Source organism: Salvelinus namaycush, chromosome 23 (assembly GCF_016432855.1).
Source record: "Salvelinus namaycush isolate Seneca chromosome 23, SaNama_1.0, whole genome shotgun sequence".
In the NCBI taxonomy this organism is placed as follows: domain Eukaryota; kingdom Metazoa; phylum Chordata; class Actinopteri; order Salmoniformes; family Salmonidae; genus Salvelinus; species Salvelinus namaycush.
In genome coordinates, this window is record NC_052329.1 from 31550226 (window position 1) to 31569210 (window position 18985).

General features: G+C 43.9%; 1 protein-coding gene across 1 annotated transcript; it reads right to left on the reverse strand.

Moving 5' to 3' along the window:
- Nucleotides 1–1300: 1300 nt before the first annotated feature.
- On the reverse strand, nucleotides 1301–11591 carry bbc3 (BCL2 binding component 3). The gene is made up of 4 exons (XM_038961434.1): nucleotides 11211–11591; nucleotides 8329–8602; nucleotides 5183–5388; nucleotides 1301–2067 (listed from the first exon to the last, which is right to left on the reverse strand). The coding sequence occupies exons 2-4, from the start codon at nucleotides 8588–8590 to the stop codon at nucleotides 1972–1974; spliced, it is 564 nt and encodes a 187-aa protein (XP_038817362.1). The 5' UTR covers nucleotides 8591–8602; nucleotides 11211–11591; the 3' UTR covers nucleotides 1301–1971.
- Between the last annotated feature and the right edge of the window lie 7394 nt (nucleotides 11592–18985).

Below are 18985 nucleotides of genomic sequence, written 5' to 3' on the forward strand. Positions count from 1 at the left end.
ATCACTACATTGCTTGTTGTTGTGACCTCTTTCTAGACATTTGGACACACATTGTTCCTCTTTGTAATGCTTTGGATTGATAGGGACAGTTGTTGGTTCACAAAAATGGTTTGTGTTTCTTAAAAGCTCTGCTTTCCTGGACGCTTTGAAATAAAACTTTGTGTACAAACTGACTATGGAAACTTTTCAATGGAATGCCTTTGCAAAGACAGATATCAATGCTCTAACACAGTTGACGGTTCACACTTCGTGTAACTGGGGATGAACTGACTGGTCAAGTTAGCTCAGTCTACTGTCAGATATTTATCTTTAAGCTTATTCAATCCTCATTTTATGGGTTCTTGGCTTTCAAATACATTTAGAAATCGTTTTTTTATTAGGAATGAAAAGAAAAAATAACTTATTTCACACAAAAAAAGTAAATACAAATTGTATTTTTGAAAACGAAACAAAATGCTACAAAACGTGGTTACCGTCAAAATAAACAAAGGTCTTCAGTTTCTTCTCCCAAACTACAATACATGTATTATACAATTGAGGGGCAATTTGATTATCATTTAGTAATCTTTAGTAATCATGAAAATATAAACATCCAAGTCATGTTTTAACCAGAAATACCATCTCAAATCCACTGGATTTAAATACACTAACTGCTTCCAACTGTTGATCCAAAGACAAAAACAACTGCACACGTGGCAGATTTCAAACACAAACAGTACAATTTAAGTACGTTTAAAGCTAATTGAATCTCATCCAATGATAACAGGTCTTCACGATGGCTTGTTACTGGCTCCTCCTATCCACCTCCAAACCAAACCACCATCTCCCAAAACAAATATATACAAACAATTTAACACGGGTAATAATAGTGGGATTGTCCGACAGTGCTACTGCTCAACTCAGAGCCTCCAATAGAGGTGATGGTCTGGTAACTGGCTCATGTAGTGTTCAGTGTTCTGTGTGTGTGTGTGTGTGTGTGTGTGTGTGTGTGTGTGTGTGTGTGTGTGTGTGTGTGTGTGTGTGTGTGTGTGTGTGTGTGTGTGTGTGTGTGTGTGTGTGTGTCTCAACCACTGCTCCATCCAGGGTCCCACACACCAACCACTGATTGTCCTGGTGATGGGAGCGATAGAAAGGCACAGAAAGGTCAATGAAATGTATTCAGATTTGTAGGGAAGAGTAGCATACATATCAATTTATATACACCACTACACTCTTAGGAAAAAAAGGTGCTATCTAGAACCTAAAAGGGTTCTTCGGCTGTGCCCATAGGAGAACCCTTTCGAAGAACCCATTTTGGTTCCAGGTAGAACCCTTTTTGGTTCCAAAAATAACCAAAAAGGGTTCTCCTATGGGGACAGCCGAATAACCCTTTTGGAACCGTTTTTACTAAGAGTGTACTGGCATTGTTTACCAAGTCAAGTTGGTCCTGTCTGAAACTATATGCCGACCTCTACAGCAGATCCCATATAGTATATCGCTATAACTTATCCCAGCAGTAAGCTTGGCTCATCCAGCGATATAAACTGATTAGTATTAGCCATAGTGTGACTTACAGGGGATTCTACACAGGCCCCTCAGTACCCGCATCAAGCCATGCTGTCGAGCAGTTGAATTGCTCATTCTACTGTACCATGACCTTAATTGGAAGAAGTTGTACACACACATACAGGAGCCATAGCCTCTCCGCCAGGTAAAGCCCTCACGTCATCACCACATCAGCGTGCTTCACAGTTTACAAGGAAGGATAGGAACACACACAAGCCTACACGGTCTGGGAGACCAACCTGGGTCAGAATGCTTCATCAAGAGCTGTCCCAAAGAGAGATTGAAAAATATATATATATATACACAAGATGTACAAAAGAGACTAAACAAAAGGGGTTCGTCCGTTCCAGCGGACTGAGTCCATTCTGAAGCAGTCTGTGATTGGTCCAGTAGGGAGCTCCGGCGTGTCCAATCCCTAGGGTCAGTCTATCTCAGTCGGTACAGAATGCTGAGGGTATCCGAGAGGAAGTTGAGGACTCCTAGACATAGGCCTCTCCAGTCCTGCCGTTGGGGGATGCCACCCTGAGAGAGAGAGAGAGAGAGAGAGAGAGAGAGAGAGAGAGAGAGAAGGGAAATTAGTCCACAGCCCCAAAATAATTGTGTCTTTTACTGTTGGCCTTTCAGTCTTGACGCTTGTTCAAATGAACATTTGTGGACAAAGTGACCTTGGCAATCCATGGATATAATGACGAGTCTGAGTCCGAGACAGTAAATAAGGGATAGAGGTTACATTGTTGATGATTGCAGTGTAACACCACATGGACATAATGACCTAACACTGAACTGACTTAGCTCTCAAGATATATATTTAGAATAGCTTGGGTCTTTACAAACATCCGCAATTTCACCAAGAGATGAATTTAGAAATGCCATAGGATAGCATCCACTGTCCTCTGCTTTAAGAGAACGTCTATATCATAATGATAGGATGTTGTGGCTTTGTGCAACCACTATTACACAGTTTATTACTTTCCAGATTCTATACTTTTTAATGGCTTTAATATCCACTTGCTGGAACAGCTGAGATGTTATCGCGTGCGAGTCTGTGAGTACATCTGTGTGGGTGTGTCTGTCTGTGTGTATACGGTGCACCTGGGTGGAGTTAGGCAGTCTCAGAAAGACACTGTCTGCTAAACAGAGCAAGGAGAGGTGACACATCGCCCGTTAACAGCAGCTTTGAGTCACTCACTAAATATAACCCCGCTCTTTAGTAGGAGAGAGAGAGGTGAAAAAGAGAAGACGAGAGAGTGTGTGTGAATGTGGAAAGAGACAGAGAGAAGTAGTGAAAACCAGACACTGACAGACAGAGAGAAGTAATGAAAACCAGACACTGACAGACAGAGAGATGCTAGCAGAGAGCTTAAAATACAAAGAAATAGAGGAGAGAGTTACAGCTCAGACTCAGAGAGAGGGAGGGAGAAAGAGAGGAGAGATACAGCTCAGACTCAGAGAGAGGGAGAAAGAGAGGAGAGAGTTACAGCTCAGACTCAGAGAGAAGAGGAGAAAGAGAAGAGAGAGTTACAGCTCAGACTCAGAGAGAGAAGGAGAAAGAGAGGAGAGAGTTACAACTCAGACTCAGAGAGGGAGGGAGAAAGAGAGAGAGGTACAGCTCACTCAGAGAGGGGGAGGGAGAAAGAGAGGAGAGATACAGCTCAGACTCAGAGAGAGAGAGGGGGAGAAAGAGAGGAGATACAGCTCAGACTCAGAGAGGGGGAGGGAGAAAGAGGAGAGAGGTACAGCTCACTCAGAGAGAGAGGGAGGGAGAAAGAGAGGAGAGAGATACAGCTCAGACTGAGAGAGAGAGGGAGGGAGAAAGAGGAGAGAGGTACAGCTCACTCAGAGAGAGGGGGAGGGAGAAAGAGAGGAGAGAGTTACAGCTCAGACTCAGAGGGAGAAAGAGAGGAGAGAGTTACAACTCAGACTCAGAGAGGGAGGGAGAAAGAGAGGAGAGAGGTACAGCTCACTCAGAGAGGGGGAGGGAGAAAGAGAGGAGAGATACAGCTCAGACTCAGAGAGAGAGGGAGGGAGAAAGAGAGGAGAGAGTTACAACTCAGACTCAGAGAGAGAGGGAGGGAGAAAGAGGAGAGAGGTACAGCTCACTCAGAGAGAGAGGGAGGGAGAAAGAGAGGAGAGATACAGCTCAGACTCAGAGAGAGAGGGAGAAAGAGAGGAGATACAGCTCAGACTCAGAGAGGGAGAGAGAAAGAGAGGAGAGAGGTACAGCTCACTCAGAGAGGGGGAGGGAGAAAGAGAGGAGAGAGTTACAGCTCACTCAGAGAGAGAGGGATGGAGAAAGAGAGGAGAGAGTTACAGCTCAGACTCAGAGAGAGAAGGAGGGAGAAAGAGAGGAGAGATACAGCTCAGACTCAGAGAGAGAGGGAGGGAGAAAGAGAGGAGAGATACAGCTCAGACTCAGAGAGAGAGGGAGGGAGAAAGAGAGGAGAGATACAGCTCAGACTCAGAGAGGGGAGGGAGAAAGAGAGGAGAGATACAGCTCAGACTCAGAGAGGGGGAGGGAGAAAGAGAGGAGAGAGTTACAGCTCAGACTCAGAGAGAGAGGGAGGGAGAAAGAGAGGAGAGAGTTACAGCTCAGACTCAGAGAGAGAAGGAGGGAGAAAGAGAGGAGAGAGTTACAGCTCAGACTCAGAGAGAGAAGGAGGGAGAAAGAGAGGAGAGATACAGCTCAGACTCAGAGAGAGGGAGGGAGAAAGAGAGGAGAGGTTGAGAGGTGGGGAGAGAGAAAAACAGAGTAGAGGAGGACACAGGGTAAGAGAAGATAGAGAACCACTGACCACACAGAGAAAGAGGGGCACAGTAGGAGAGGTCATGACACAAGATACAGGGGAAAAAAGCCCTGAACAAGAGAAACAGTAGAGTGGTGGTGAGTGAGTGTGTGAGTGTTTGTAGTGGACTATGACCCTCACGTGCCTGTGGTTTAGTCACCATCCCCAACCCCCACCCCCTCCTAAGCAGGCCTTTTGTTGTTACTCGCGCTAAGGAAGTCCTTTTAGCTCGCCTGCCTGTAAACAACGTTTCCCAAAATCCCCTGTCCTTCCACTGTTACCAGACAGCAGGGCAAGAGCCAGTTTAACCAGGGTAAACAAAACATTGTCAACCTGATCCACAGACCAAGGGCTTTATTATACTGGAATAAACTTGACAGTTTATTATGTGTGTGTGTGTGCGCGAGCGTTTGTGCCTGCGTCTACGTGTGTGCACGCGGAAAGGGAATGTTCGGCTCGGCAGAGGCATGTGAGTGAGTGAGCGCTGGAGTAGGGTGACGTCAGCCGTGTTTGTCTGCAGAGGGGGAGGCAGGTTGCCGGGTGCCGGGGGGGGAGAGATTACCCTGTGTTTACTCCTGTGGCTGCCTCACTGACTGGCTCCTCACGCGATACAGCCCAGCAGGGGGAGGGAGGGAGGACGGGGGAGGGGGAAGGGCAACTGGAAACTGAACTTCAGTCACAACACTCCCAGCTCATGGATATCAGATTGATCCATTTACACACCACTGGCACACACACACACACCGACTTACACATGCACATTTAAATTGAAAACACCTCTACACATTTATCAGAACTCACCAAACAATACACCATCTCATAAACAGATCATTCGTGTGCGCATTCATCCTTACCATTCTCTGGAGGATCGTAGCGTTCAAGTCGTCACCGATTCTCTTGAGCTGGTTGGCCACTCTTTCCACCACCTCGTTGTCCAAACGCGGGTCCGCTACTCCAGATTCTCTGTGCTGGGGAGAAGCCTGGGGAGAGCGCTCTCTCTGGGGCAGCAGGTCAGGCAGGGGATCCCTGGCTGTGGTGTCCTGGAGCTCTCTGTCTGGGTCTGGGGAGAAAGAACAACACTTGTGCCATTACTGCCTCTGGCAGACAGCTGGACCTCCGTAGCCCACCACGACCATCTCTGAAACACAACATCAACTAGACTATATCAAAGGCAGCGCAGACCAGGCTGAATCAGGTCACATTTCGGTAGCAGGCAGATTGTGGATAGCCTGCCGGCACATAAAACATGTCTCCTGTATATTGTTGTTTGTCTAGTAACAAGAATATGATCCAAAACATCCCCTCCGTCACCCCAAAATGCGATGCCCCCCCGTCCTCACTTCTCTGGCTCCATAAGAGTCTTAGGTGTCTAGAGACAAGCATGTTGTCTGGTCTAAACCATATAGGCTACACACTTAATGGTGGCTAGGCTGCTTAGCAACACAGAGCCATTGTTTATTGGGTAAACATGTACCCCCCCTCCCCTGCCCCCCCAAAGCACCGCTCTTTTGAAAGTCAAACTAACAATGCAAACCCCCCCACCACCCCTGTCAGACTGTTCAGACTGTTTTTAAATCTTGGGGGTTGCCGCCGTCAACCCTGTATTTTCCCCTTCAAAGTTAGAATGTAATCTCCTAATCTGCTTAATAAGTCTAGAATACGTGTGTTTGTGTACTACAGTGTTTGTTAGAAGGAGGAACTCCTGTCTACTCTGTATAGATTCAGAATAGGATAAACGCCTATTTGCATAGAGGTGATCAAAAATGCAATTTTATTACCCTCTGATTACTGCAGCGCAAACCGACGACACTGAAAGTACTGTGCGCATCACTGCCACTGCCGATTGCCATCGAGAAAATACATTTAAATCAAGTCAAGTCAAGTTTATTTGTCATATGCACAGTATACACGGGTGTACACAGTACAATGAAATGCTTTAGTGACCTTATACAAACTGTTGCGCTGTGTCAAGATTCGAAGACACTTCAAATTAAGTGGAGGGGAAAAAACTCTGTGCATCCTATGAACGGGTTCCGTCCAATTTCCTCCCAAACCCCACTGTGTTTGTTCACAACCCTGACAGAGAGCTCCACAGGAAGCAAGGCTCCTGGCTACAGCGGGATTTGTGTCGCTGTCATGAGTATTTTCTGATCCTTAAGATGCAGGTGACTAGACAGCGAGAGGAGAGAGAGAGACAGACAGAGAGAGAGCGAACGGAGCCTGACAGAGAGCTCCACAGGAAGCAAGGCTCCTGGCAGCAGCGGGATTTGAGTCGCTGTCATGAGTATTTTCTGAGACAGACAGACAGAGAGAGAGAGAGAGAGAGAGAGAGAGAGAGAGAGAGAGAGAGAGAGAGAGAGAGAGAGAGAGAGAGAGAGAGAGAGAGAGAGAGAGAGAGAGAGAGAGAGAGAGAGAGAGAGAGAGAGAGAGAGAGAGAGAGAGAGAGAGAGAGAGAGAGAGAGAGAGAGAGAGAGAGAGAGAGAGAGAGAGAGAGAGAGAGAGAGAGAGAGAGAGAGAGAGAGAGAGAGAGAGAGAACAGAGGAACTCTGGCTTGTTGCCAGGGTAACTATAAGATGGTGCTCCCAGAGATGGAATCAAGCCATTGGTGGACGGATTCAGGGGCTAGGCTGGGATAGGGTGGACAGGCTGGGGGGCGGGGTGGGACCAGTCTGCCCGGGGACTGGGGAAGAGGCAGTGAGAGCCAGAGAGCGCAAAGGTGGGAAACACAAGGAAGGGGAGCGGCTGAAAGAGGGATTACAGAGGAAACAGAAATGGTCGAGTAGAAACAGCGGCGGGTCTAACAGAAGGAAACGGGGAGAGAGAGGGTAGGTTATGCCTCTAACCAAGGAGGGGAACAGACTGCTCTCTCTATGGGAAGCAGTGAGCAGGGGACAAGTCTCGACATGCCCCAGCCACAGCATTTGACTTACAGGCAGAAAGAGAGAGCACCAGAGAGAGAGATACTATTCCAAACTATTCCTTTCAGTTGCAAAGCCACGTGCTCAAAATGCTTCCCTCGCCTCCTAAGTAGCTCCGTAGCCCAAAGCCTGCAGCCCTAAAATCCTCACATGCACACCAATACCACACCACACCAGTACAACCCTGAACTCTTCTCTGACAAGTTTCAGAGAAATAGCCTAATCCACACTTACCATTGCAATAAATTACCGTGACAATACCCCACATACTGTAGCTTGTGTCCGTTAAAACATAGGCTAAACTTTCCACTCCTGTCAATGGACGTGAAGCTCCTATTCGAGATGCAATACTCTGACTGCCTTCTTCCAGGCCCCTCCCTCATTGGTTTCCATCTCAATTGTTTAGGTTTGTTTACTCTTTCACAAGCATGGACACAGCAGATCAAACTGAGTGCATAAAACAGCAGCAAATGTGTAACATTCGGTTGAAAGCTTTCTATCTGGGTTCCAAGGGCAAGCTTCTTAGGTTATACTAAAGGCAATCTAGGTAAAGCATCAATAGGTTAAGGCTATATAAGGGAGGATGCTTTAAAGGGCGCATTTTCTGCACTGCTTGTATTTACATCCTAAGGTGATGACAACAGTTTTTTGACTCCTAGCCTACCCATTTCTACTTGGTGGAAAATTAACAGGTGAGGAACTTCACTTAGATGTACAAGCATCAATGAGTCTTCCAAGTACAATAACAATCACATTGAAGTCTATTGCTTCATATGCAAAATGCATCTCTATTTCATCAACTTTCCTTTTCGATCGACTCACACATTCCATCACACAGTTGAGTGGGGAACTTTCCCATCCAATGCCACTGCACTGGCATGTGAGCATGATGTCCTTTGATGCTAGTATTTCCTCATAGCAGTAAGCTATTCACAGCTACCACTTGTAATCCTATTCTAACATGACCATGGTTTCTGCCTCAGTGGCTTACCATTTAGGCCTATGCCTAAGAACTCTGTATTAGCAGCAACACACACTACATGAAACATCACAGTATCCAGCAACTAGTAGTAATAACCTACCTGTGCTTGCTCTTGTGGTGGTGTCCAGTGGATGGGCACTGGGGGGTGGGGAGGCTTCTCTCTGAGGCTGGGGGGGCGGAGAGCCCTGCCTGGGCTGGGTGTCCATGTTGGGGAGCAGTTGGCAGGACTGGGGGTATGCAGCCTGGAGAGGGTTGTTGCTGCCACCAGGCCAGGTGTCTGGCCGCTGGACCTCCATGCGGCAGCTGTGTTGTCTGCCACGGCCATGGTGGTCCACTCCACTCTCCGTCTGGGGGCGGGCCATACCAGGTGCAGTCTGTTGATGTTTACAAATGCATAACAAAATTGTAATAGACATTGACTGATTGCCCCTTTTATAAACCGCTGTCACCTGGTTACTATGAGCGGTGAATGTTTGTGTGTAAAGGCATTAAGCTGTAAGATAAGGCATCAACATTCTAAATGATCATTCTAGCTCCAAGGTTTGCCAAAGTATACATCGTCTGGTCTTTCGCCTCCCAACGTAAATAGCGTAGCCAGCAATACACTCCTATGGCAAATGTGTTGTGTACAGCGTTCAGCCAATCAGGTTGCACCTGTCTGTTTTTTACCCCTGCTGTACACAATGTCCAGAAGTGGCTGGCCACCCTAGCATGGTAGTGGAAAATTGTGTTTTATTAAGACAGTATACATATTTTTCTGTGGGGGGGTTCGGCGGCCCTCCCATTAAATGGAGTTGAGGAAACCGACGCCTTTGCAGCCTGATAAGAGGATGTTTATGTATGAACCGGTCACTGGGGACATGAGTGTATTACCAGCTGGGCTGATTGCTTTGACTGGAGGTAATACCAATGATTTATATATACACTAGATGACTGATAGGGTGCGCTGTGTTAAAGCCACCATGTCTCCATCTTGGCACTCCCACACCATTGTAATAATATATTTTGGAAGATATAGAAATGCATTTATTAATGTCTACATTCGTTTTTGCCACATGTATTCTATTACATACACCTTAATGCATACTTTAAATTATATTAAGTGAGCTAAATATAAACACAAAAAATAAATATAATAATTTTCCTTAAAATATAATTTTTTCGAGATGACTAATGTTACTGGCTCTACTACAACAAAAAAGACTTAAATAGAGGTAATTTTGTTTTGATGCATTTAATTGAAATCATGTAGAATTCCATTCATTCCTACAGACTGTGGCGTGTATTCACAGATGCCAAGGGAAGGCATGCTTCACCCAAAAATGTCCAAAGAAAAAAGATAAAAACATCTCCATGTCTTCATAATTTTCCTTCAATCCGCAAGAGGTTGACTGTATCTCACCAGAGAAAGCATCCGAGCAAGTGAAACAGCGCCCCTCTGTCTCTGTATGTGTTGGCCATCTATCTGATTCTGTCTGGTCATAAAGAGTATGACATTGTTATAGAGCAAACAACGCAATTATCACAACACATAGGTTTTAATAAATTATGGCTTTTTTTCTGACTTGGTTTCACCAGTGATTTTTACCCATGCACTGCTACTGATGGAGGGCTGCTCCTACTGGGGAGTGCCAATATGGCCGACCGGTGTCTTCAAAGCCTCTCAATGACCAATACATAGGATCAGCAACCCAGGGTTTATATACATCATTGGGTATGACACCACGTCAGAAATGCAGAGCTGGAAATTTCTCAGAACCATATATCAAGCAACATTTTACATTAAATTGGGTTTAAAGGTATAAGCTTAAAATACCTTGTTCCACGGGAAATATAGGTTGCCTTAGCATATATATATGTATGTTTTCAAACAGTGACCCAAGGGTGGGCTACCTCTCAAAACATTGTTTTTTTCCCTCCTTCCTCGACAGACAGTTTGACCTACCAACCCATGTGTTATGTGGCCGCTAGATGGCAGCCGCTACGCCCTCGTGAGCGCGACGGTTGTTTATAAACAAATCCAGCAGCCGATTGACACGCGCTCCTTCACGCTACAGCGCGCGCCAAACTCTGTCAGTGGTAACACAAAAAAAAATTGTCCGCTTGTCATCCTCACTATTGCAACGCTTGATATACTTTTTTGCTCAACTAATACATGTATTTACGTTGCAACACGCAAATCGTATCATTCCTATCTGACTCAAAATACATAAAACGTTTCACACGGAAATGATGAAGTATGGAAAAGAAACATTGAAGGTGGATTGTGATTGCGCAGGAGAAACAGTTCCACGCAACATGGGTCTGCCTCGGTCTAAACTTGTTGAAATACTGCCTGTGACTGTCATGTAATTGAAGATGAAAAAAACGCTCAACATGGAATAAAGAATATGTGAATTCCATATCTCTAAGTTGAACGTAGAAATGCATCACTGGGCTTCTGTCATATGTTATCTTATCTGTTCCTCTCCTCCACACAACCACTAAAGTTCACACATCAAACTCATGACAGCCAAGTGTGTAAAACAAGACACCACACACGATTTTGCGAAAGCAGCAACCAACAAGAAGATGCCACTTGAATATCACACCAACACACTTTTTACATTACAGGAAAACCCTTCCGTGCCGCTGACTCCTACCACTTCAATCATTTATTTTCAAAATATTATGAAATAGCTACAGTGATTGCGTCGAAAACTATCTTCTGAAACTACTACGATTACAATGTAGCATGCTAGCTATAATAGCCTAATTTGACGTGTCAAGTTATTTTGACAGCTAGCTAAATTCACAGCCGAAGAACCCTTTTAGGTTTTAGATAGGATATTTTTTTTCTAAGAGTGTGCTATAGCTAGCTAGCTATACATAACAGCTCTATCTTGATACGGTAGCTAACGTTAGCAGCCTGTCAAAAAATCCGCTGTGCTGTAGCCAAGTCCTGCAGCATCACCATTACATTTGCTAATTTTTAAGACTTACTTGATGTATCTGATGATTCGTGATTACTGTAAATGTGTCTGTAGTTGAGGCACTGTCGATTGCTTGTTGACATCAGAATATGTGTCCAACAGGCTGTTTGACTCGCGACTTGTCCTTGCGTTGGATGTTGAAGAAAGTCCACTTGTAGTTTGTGACATTCCACGTTTCCCACTACGATTGTCAAAACAGTCAGCACTAGTCTTCTTTTATTCCATGGAAATCGATGCTTATCCAACCCGTTTTCACGGAGCTATGGTCCAAATGTTGATTACAGGGGAGACTGTTTCATAGTGGTATCACTTTGCTTTCACTCCCGCGGTTGCCTGTTTCGCCACGCCCTCTCCACCATGCATGACAACATGTCCTGACATGCACCTCGACTAGAGAAATGCTGCTACTCTGTTTCAATACCCCGGACAAGACTATAAGGGAAGAAACAAAACACCTTCTTGCCCAACCCTGCCCCCTTCCCGCCCCTTTTGCTTTCCTGTGAGTTTACCACATCTGTTGCAGCTGTTGTGTTAACGGTAAACAAAGTCTGGTTGTATAGTAGCTGGTGCCTCGAGCCTATGGGTGCAAAAATCTGTAATACATTTTAGCCTGTTTTATGCATACATTGGATTGTCAACAGCATATCATTAAATCATCAGCAACAGCATCATTATCAATACATGTCTCTTTTGGTGTGTTGTGAAGTTGAGATGAGGTATGAGGACAATTGACTGTATATGACAAGGGTTCAAAGTGCCTCTGCATTGCATGTTATAACCCGTTATACATGACATAATAAGTTATAACCTCGTTATAACCATGGGCTGTAAATTACAATAACACAGACGCATACATGAACAATTGTAGAGTGGGCCTATTGAACAGTTGGTTGAATGACACTCATAACCTGTCACATTGTTAGGGGTGGTCACCCATTGACTCATTGAACCCCTTTTCTTTATCAATTGCATGTTTGTTATTCGAGATTAGATATTTTTATGATCACACATAGGGGAACAATATACTTGTTTGTTTTACTTACATCATGTTTTTTTCTCTCAATTAATCTGATTTAAATTTGTATTTTTGTGTGGGGAAAAACTACGTTTTAGGGGAAGATTTACCCCCAAAATGTATATTTTTCCATTTTCCATTTGGATAATTGCAATGATGCAATTGAAAATGGTATTTGTAACCGCTTACATTAAAGACACAAAATGATGACTAGGCCTACCCAGCTAATGCTTTGATGTTTTAAATCAAATCCTTAAATTCCCCCCCAAGTAAAACGAAAACATGCCCAAATTATAGTATGGGATTAAGATATGTTTTCTCAAAAACTGAAATCCAGTTATGACAAATCGCCTAATCCGGGGATATTCAACCTGCGTGTTGATACTGGATTAGAGATATTCAATTGTAATCTTTCTGTCATTTTCAAATGACACCACAATATACAATTTATATAATTGAAGGCCAATTTTTTGTGTGGTTGTTTTGGTTTGTTTGGAAACATTTTGCAGATTTAGGATCTAAGCGTTTGTAGCCTAGGCTTCATTGCATGTTCAATATCATAGCCTATGTCTATATAGCCTATATATGCATTCATTTAACACATTTAATTATGATAATTGGCAAGACATCGTAGCCTATACCCGCAGTCAAAAGAACCATAAACTGAGTATTGGAAATCCCCTTGTCTTGTCCTTTAACCCCAGATGTGAAACATGTGACTGTGCGACCATTGTCCCCAAAGCTCAGCTGCGGGGCGCCCACTGTGAGGGTTTTGTTGCGGAGCCTAATCAGATGGAAATGGCAGATTGTCTCGAGACCCCCCATAGCAGATTGGAAATGCCCCTACCATCAAAAGGGAAATCCCCTCACAGGTACATGTCCGGGCGAACATCCCATCATGGGCAAATTTGCTTGACATCTTGGCAGTTTGCACGACTCATCAGACATACCACCAGAACAGAAGACAATAGACGTGATTGTCGGCCAACTCTCCCCACATCGCCATACACTTCGTTAAATTAATTTAAACATTATCTGTATGCATATCTAGGAATGAAATACAGACAGATCTTAGGTCATCTCATGTAATTAAACGTCGTAATTAATTGAATGCTGAATGATTTATTAATTTTGCCCCTTCATGGTCAGTCATAATCATTTAGTGTATTCACTCATGAGTGAATCCTGCTCTAGGGCTCCATTCCACTGATACAGAACACAATGTGAACCTTTTGACTGTGATGCACACGGAATGCTTTTCGGGAACTGAGACCTCATAATCAAATGTGACAACAAGCTGTCAACAATGTAATTCTAGGCCTATATAATTCTGCTGTATGCTGTGCGGTGCCACACTGACGAAGCCCATACTGGTAGATGTGATTGGTGTTCTGTTACAGGCTGCATCATGCGTTAAGCGAGGGCACGTAACTTGAGTGAGGCCATGCAACTCAAATGAGGGCATGATAGCACCACAACCACATGCGCTCATTTATCTGCCCTGTCTGTTTACCTGCACATACACACTCCCTAATAGGTAATTTACACCTCTGTGATAGTGACAAGCATGCAAATGAGATCATTTGTTTTGTACTGAGTTATCTTCCTGTTGTTTTCCCCAGGCCCATTCTGTTCTGTGCTTCTTCATTGGGTCATCTTGACCCCAAGTAGACCCCCATGTATAGACGAGATACAGTTTATGTCAAATTGACATCCAAAGTTGTCCTTTTTTGCATTTGAGCTAACCCTAATCTTAACCCTTTCCCTAATCTTAACCGAATTCTCCAAACCTGCAACATTAATTATCCTAACCTGCTGCGCAAATTCTCCTAAACTGCTACGAAAGTCAATTCTGACATAAACTGTATACCATCTAGTCAAAACTCTGTAGGAGGGCCAGCAGTAACAGGTATCTTAATGCGTCTTTGGGTCGCGCTATATAAATCCCATGTATTATTATTATTATAGGTGTTACAGGTGCTGAGAAGAGGTCATAAACTTTCTCCGTTAGGTGGGAGGGTGTCAGGGGGCAGCCTGCTTGAATGTCACAGCAACCCGATCAAGTCTGCCAGTCCTGTGAGGAGTGTGTGTGTGTGATTTGTGTGTATTTGTATCAGTCTGGTAGTAGTAACCAAAACAGAAGGCCCCAGCACGTCTCCCCACACATTGTAAGCTGAGCCAATGTTTGCGTTGCCACAATGACATCATCCATTATCCAACCCCCCCTTCACACACACCCTCCCCTTTTTTTCCAACTCAGATGGGAGACTGCAGAACCCTCCACCCCCCTCCCTCCCACCTCCATTTCACAAATTACTTTTCATTGCTGCTGCCTTAATTGGCTGCTAAACAGGCACAGTTGGGGCCAATGAGATTCCGCGGGGTAAACAGCTGCCTCCACACGCAATGTAATGGCAGGGTGCTGAGAGACAGACCTGAGACCTGAGCAAACCATCAGCAGGTAGCACCCCTACCATGGGGTCACTGTAGCAACCATGGACTACACTATTGTGTAGGAGACAGTGCATGATACACAGGCTTGCATAACTATTTAAGCTAGTGTTCCATCAATTGAACAACCTTATAACAAGGTAATAAGAAATAAGCTACTTATGTACCACATTCACACTTTGATTCTTTATAGGAAATCTTTAGCACAGAGTGTCATTTGAACATAAATGATAGAAACTGTAAATTGAAGATATGTATATTGGAAAATAATGCAACTCCGTGGAAGGTCAGTTCCACTCCAGAACACACCTTCCACGTCGTTCATTATTTTCCATAGAACGCATAGCTCCTCATTGATTATCCCTTACATATTGTGTGTACCAAATGTATATCCTATGTTTTAGTTTTACAGATGCATAAACCACCTTAACAAATGAAACATGTAGTCTAACAGAAAGATCGACAGGACCAATGACATCCTCTCTCATCCCAAATTAAAATTGAAATGGTGCATATGGCTGTCTCTGCAGTAACTTCATCAAAATCTTATCTTATTGGACAAGGTTGAAGAATCCATGGCCCCCTTGACAGCAAATATCATATTCAGTTAGGCCCTATCAGAAACAAAACAGAAACATTTATTCTGAATTTCTGTGTGAATTCAGTATAGTTCATGATTATCAAATATGCAAATATATATATATATTCATATATATATATATACATATTTTCTCTCTTTAAAATTGTATATACACTGGCAAAATTAGCAGGTGCTCTAATGTTGCACCCCTCCTCTATATTGTATCTCTGAATACATCTCATGCATGTCACAAAAAGCAGTGACTGACTTTTTTATGACTGTTTGTGTAGGCTAACCCAGACATGACTTTATGTTGAGGGCCTGTTGCATTGTATGACAATTCATGAAATATGTAAAGTGATGCTCCTGTTTGAATAGGGCTTTAGTGATAAAGAGGTGTGATGCTTCAGGAACAACCATTACCTCATCATCATCACCCAGGGCTTGCTGGACAGATGGCTTGTGGCCGAGGGGGGTCAGCTGTTCCCATCGTACCCTCATGTGACTCCTTTAGTCCTACAATGCCTTGTTATCTTAAGGCTGTGGAACACAATGTGAAGGAATGCGCATCTTCAGCAATCCACATGAGATTCACAGACTGCTCTCCCATGCGCTAGCGAAGCTGAAACCCAGGATTAGCAATAGAAACTAAATTCAAATGTCATCTTGTTCATCATAAATGTTGGATTTTATGCCACAAATTGATCAATCAATGTGTTCTCTCATAGTAAATATGAGTATGCTATTTTAATTTATCCTAAAATGGGTCAGACAATACAGATGTAGGATCTTAATTTGAGCCAGTTTGCTACCACAGAAAAATTATCCTGCAGCAACAGGAAATGTGAATTATTATGTGGATTTTTGTAGGTGTTGACACATTGTTCGTTAGGGCAAATCAAGTCTGACACTTTAAAGTGGACATTTCAAACTTCAGAAGCATTTTTAAACCTTGAATACACTACAAGTTTGCATTTCCCGATGTGCAGGAAAATTCTCAGAAAAAAAGAGTGATCAAATTAAGATCCTACATCTGTATAGGCCTTTTGCTTAGTGTAGAACAAGATAACCCTATTTCTTGGATACTCAGCATCAGCAGCCCAGCAATGCAAACCACTGCACTTTTTCCTCCCTCCGTAGACTCATGGGTTCCCATATGGACTCTCAAGGGCCTGTTGTTTGCCTATCACAACAATTAGGTCATCACCAGGTCTCTGTTGGGTTGCTCTGTTTACAGATCTCAGAGAGGTGGTAGCCATTGCACAGCAGTAATAGGACACCCTTTCGCTCAGTGACAGGTCCAGGGTCTTGGATCGTGGGTGGACAGACAATATTACGGTCTGTAACAGAATTCGACCAAACGTCATTGTCTGTGTCAACAGATCGGCCAATACAAACCTGTAACTGATTCCTCTCCTCCTCACTCTCTTGAAGTATTGACGCAGTGATACCAGGATCAAGTTGCATGGTGCCCTTATAAAATGATTGATACACAAATCTTGCGTGCAGTGTTTTTTTTTTGCTTAACAATGGGATTGTTTGTCTGTGTCACACAGGGCTCACAAAACTCCAATTCACAGTAGATTAAATGATCAACTCACTTTTTTTAGCACTGACTTTGCTAATAGCTCCTTTATTGAGGAAAAATGTACTTACTATGACTGAGAAACGTGGTTGTCCCACCTAGCTATCTTAAGATGAACGCACAAACTAAACTCAGCAAAAAAAGAAACTTCCCTTTTTCAGGACTCTGTCTTTCAAAGATAATTTGTACAAAATCCAAATAACTTCACAGATCTTCATTGTATAGGGTTTAAACACAGTTTCCCATGCTTGTTCAATGAACCATAAACAATTAATGAACATGTACCTGTGGAACTGTCGTTAAGACACTAACAACTTACAGACGGTAGGCAATTAAGGTCAGAGTTTTGAAAACGTAGGACACTAAAGATGCCTTTCTACTCAATCTGAAAAACACCAAAAGAAAGATGCCAAGGGTCTCTGCTCATCTGCGTGAACGTGCCTTAGGCATGCTGCAAGGAGGCATGAGGACTGCAGATGTGGCCAGGGCAATAAATTGCAATGTCCGTACTGTGAGACGCCTAAGACAGCGCTACAGGGAGAAAGAACGGACAGCTGATTGTCCTCGCTGTGGCAGACCATGTCTGTAACAACACCTGTACAGGATCAGTACATCTGAACATCACACCTGCGGGACAGGTACAGGATGGCAACAACAACTGCCCGAGTTACACCAGGAACGCACAATCCCTCCATCAGTGCTCAGACTGTCTGCAATAGGCTGAGAGAGGCTGGACTGAGGGCTTGTAGGCCTGTTGTAAGGCAGGTCCTTACCAGACATCACCTGCAACAACGTCGCCTATGGGCACAAACCCACCGTCGGTGGACCAGACAGGACTGGCAAAAAGTGCTCTTCACTGACGAGTCACGGTTTTGTCTCACCAGGGGTGATAGTCGGATTCGCGTTTATCGACGAAGGAATGAGCATTACACTGAGGCCTGTACTCTGGAGCGGGATCAATTTGGAGGTGGAGGGTCCGTCATGGTCTGGGGCGGTGTGTCAGAGCATCATCGGACTGAGCTTGTTGACATTGCAGGCAATCTCAACGCTGTGCATTACAGGGAAGACATCCTCCTCCCTCATGTGGTACCCTTCCTGCAGGCTCATCCTGACATGACCCTCCAGCATGACAATGCCACCAGCCATACTGCTCGTTCTGTGAGTAATTTCCTGCAAGACAGGAATGTCAGTGTTCTGCCATGGCCAGCGAAGAGCCCGGATCTCAATCCCATTGAGCACGTCTGGGACCTGTTGGATCGGAGGGTGAGGGCTAGGGTCATTCTCCCCAGAAATGTCCGGGAACTTGCAGATGCCTTGGTGGAAGAGTGGGGTAACATCTCACAGCAAGAACTGGCAAATCTGGTACAGTCCATGAGGAGGAGATGCACTGCAGTACTTAATGCAGCTGGTGGCCACACCAGATACTGACTGTTACTTTTGATTTTGACCCCCCGTCTTGTTCAGGGACACATTATCCAATTTCTGTTAGTCACATGTCTGTGGAACTTGTTCAGTTTATGTCTCAGTTGTTGAATCTTGTTATGTTCATACAAATATTTATGCATGTTAAATTTGTTGAAAATAAACGCAGTTGACAGTGAGAGGACGTTTCTTTTTTGGCTGAGTTTATAATTATTGTAGCTATGGATAAGAGCGTCTGCTAAATCAGTGGTTACCAAATGTCCTTTTTTTTTAAGGAACTCAGTCCGTCTTTCAATTTACTCTTGAAAGTTATAATAGTAGAATGTACAAGGTGCAATTTTTAAATTAGGTAGTGCATCATCAGTTTTCCTCAGGTCGTGTCAGTCATTGCAGACCTTAGAGAGCTATTTATAACTTGTAAGAAATATCCAGATCAACTAACCCATGTCCACTAACGCTTTTTAGCCAAGTTTTTAAGCCCATAGATTTTGTTGTAAGGTTTGAGTCACTCAAAATATCACATGAATACACATTAGACATGGCAAAATGTATAAAATTGCAAGAAAATTAACTTTAAAATTGCAAAAATATTCACTGCACCCCATGACAAATGTGTATAAATGCAGGAAATAAGCTTTAAACCTGCAATATTTTCTCTCCAACAAGAGGGGTGTGAACAGTTTGTGTCATGAACAATTCTTGTGCCCATAGAAATAGACGTGGAGCGTGCGC

What these genes read in the sequence shown, in the direction of transcription:
- bbc3 (XM_038961434.1), bottom strand. Translation starts at nt 8,590, where the DNA reads ATGGCCCGCCCCCAGACGGAGAGTGGAGTGGACCACCATGGCCGTGGC. An exon ending in CACCACAAGAGCAAGCACAG is followed by an intron (nt 5,389 to 8,328) that starts GTAGGTTATTAC and finishes CTTTCTCCCCAG; the next exon opens with ACCCAGACAGAGAGCTCCAG. An exon ending in CTACGATCCTCCAGAGAATG is followed by an intron (nt 2,068 to 5,182) that starts GTAAGGATGAAT and finishes TCTCTCTCTCAG; the next exon opens with GGTGGCATCCCCCAACGGCA.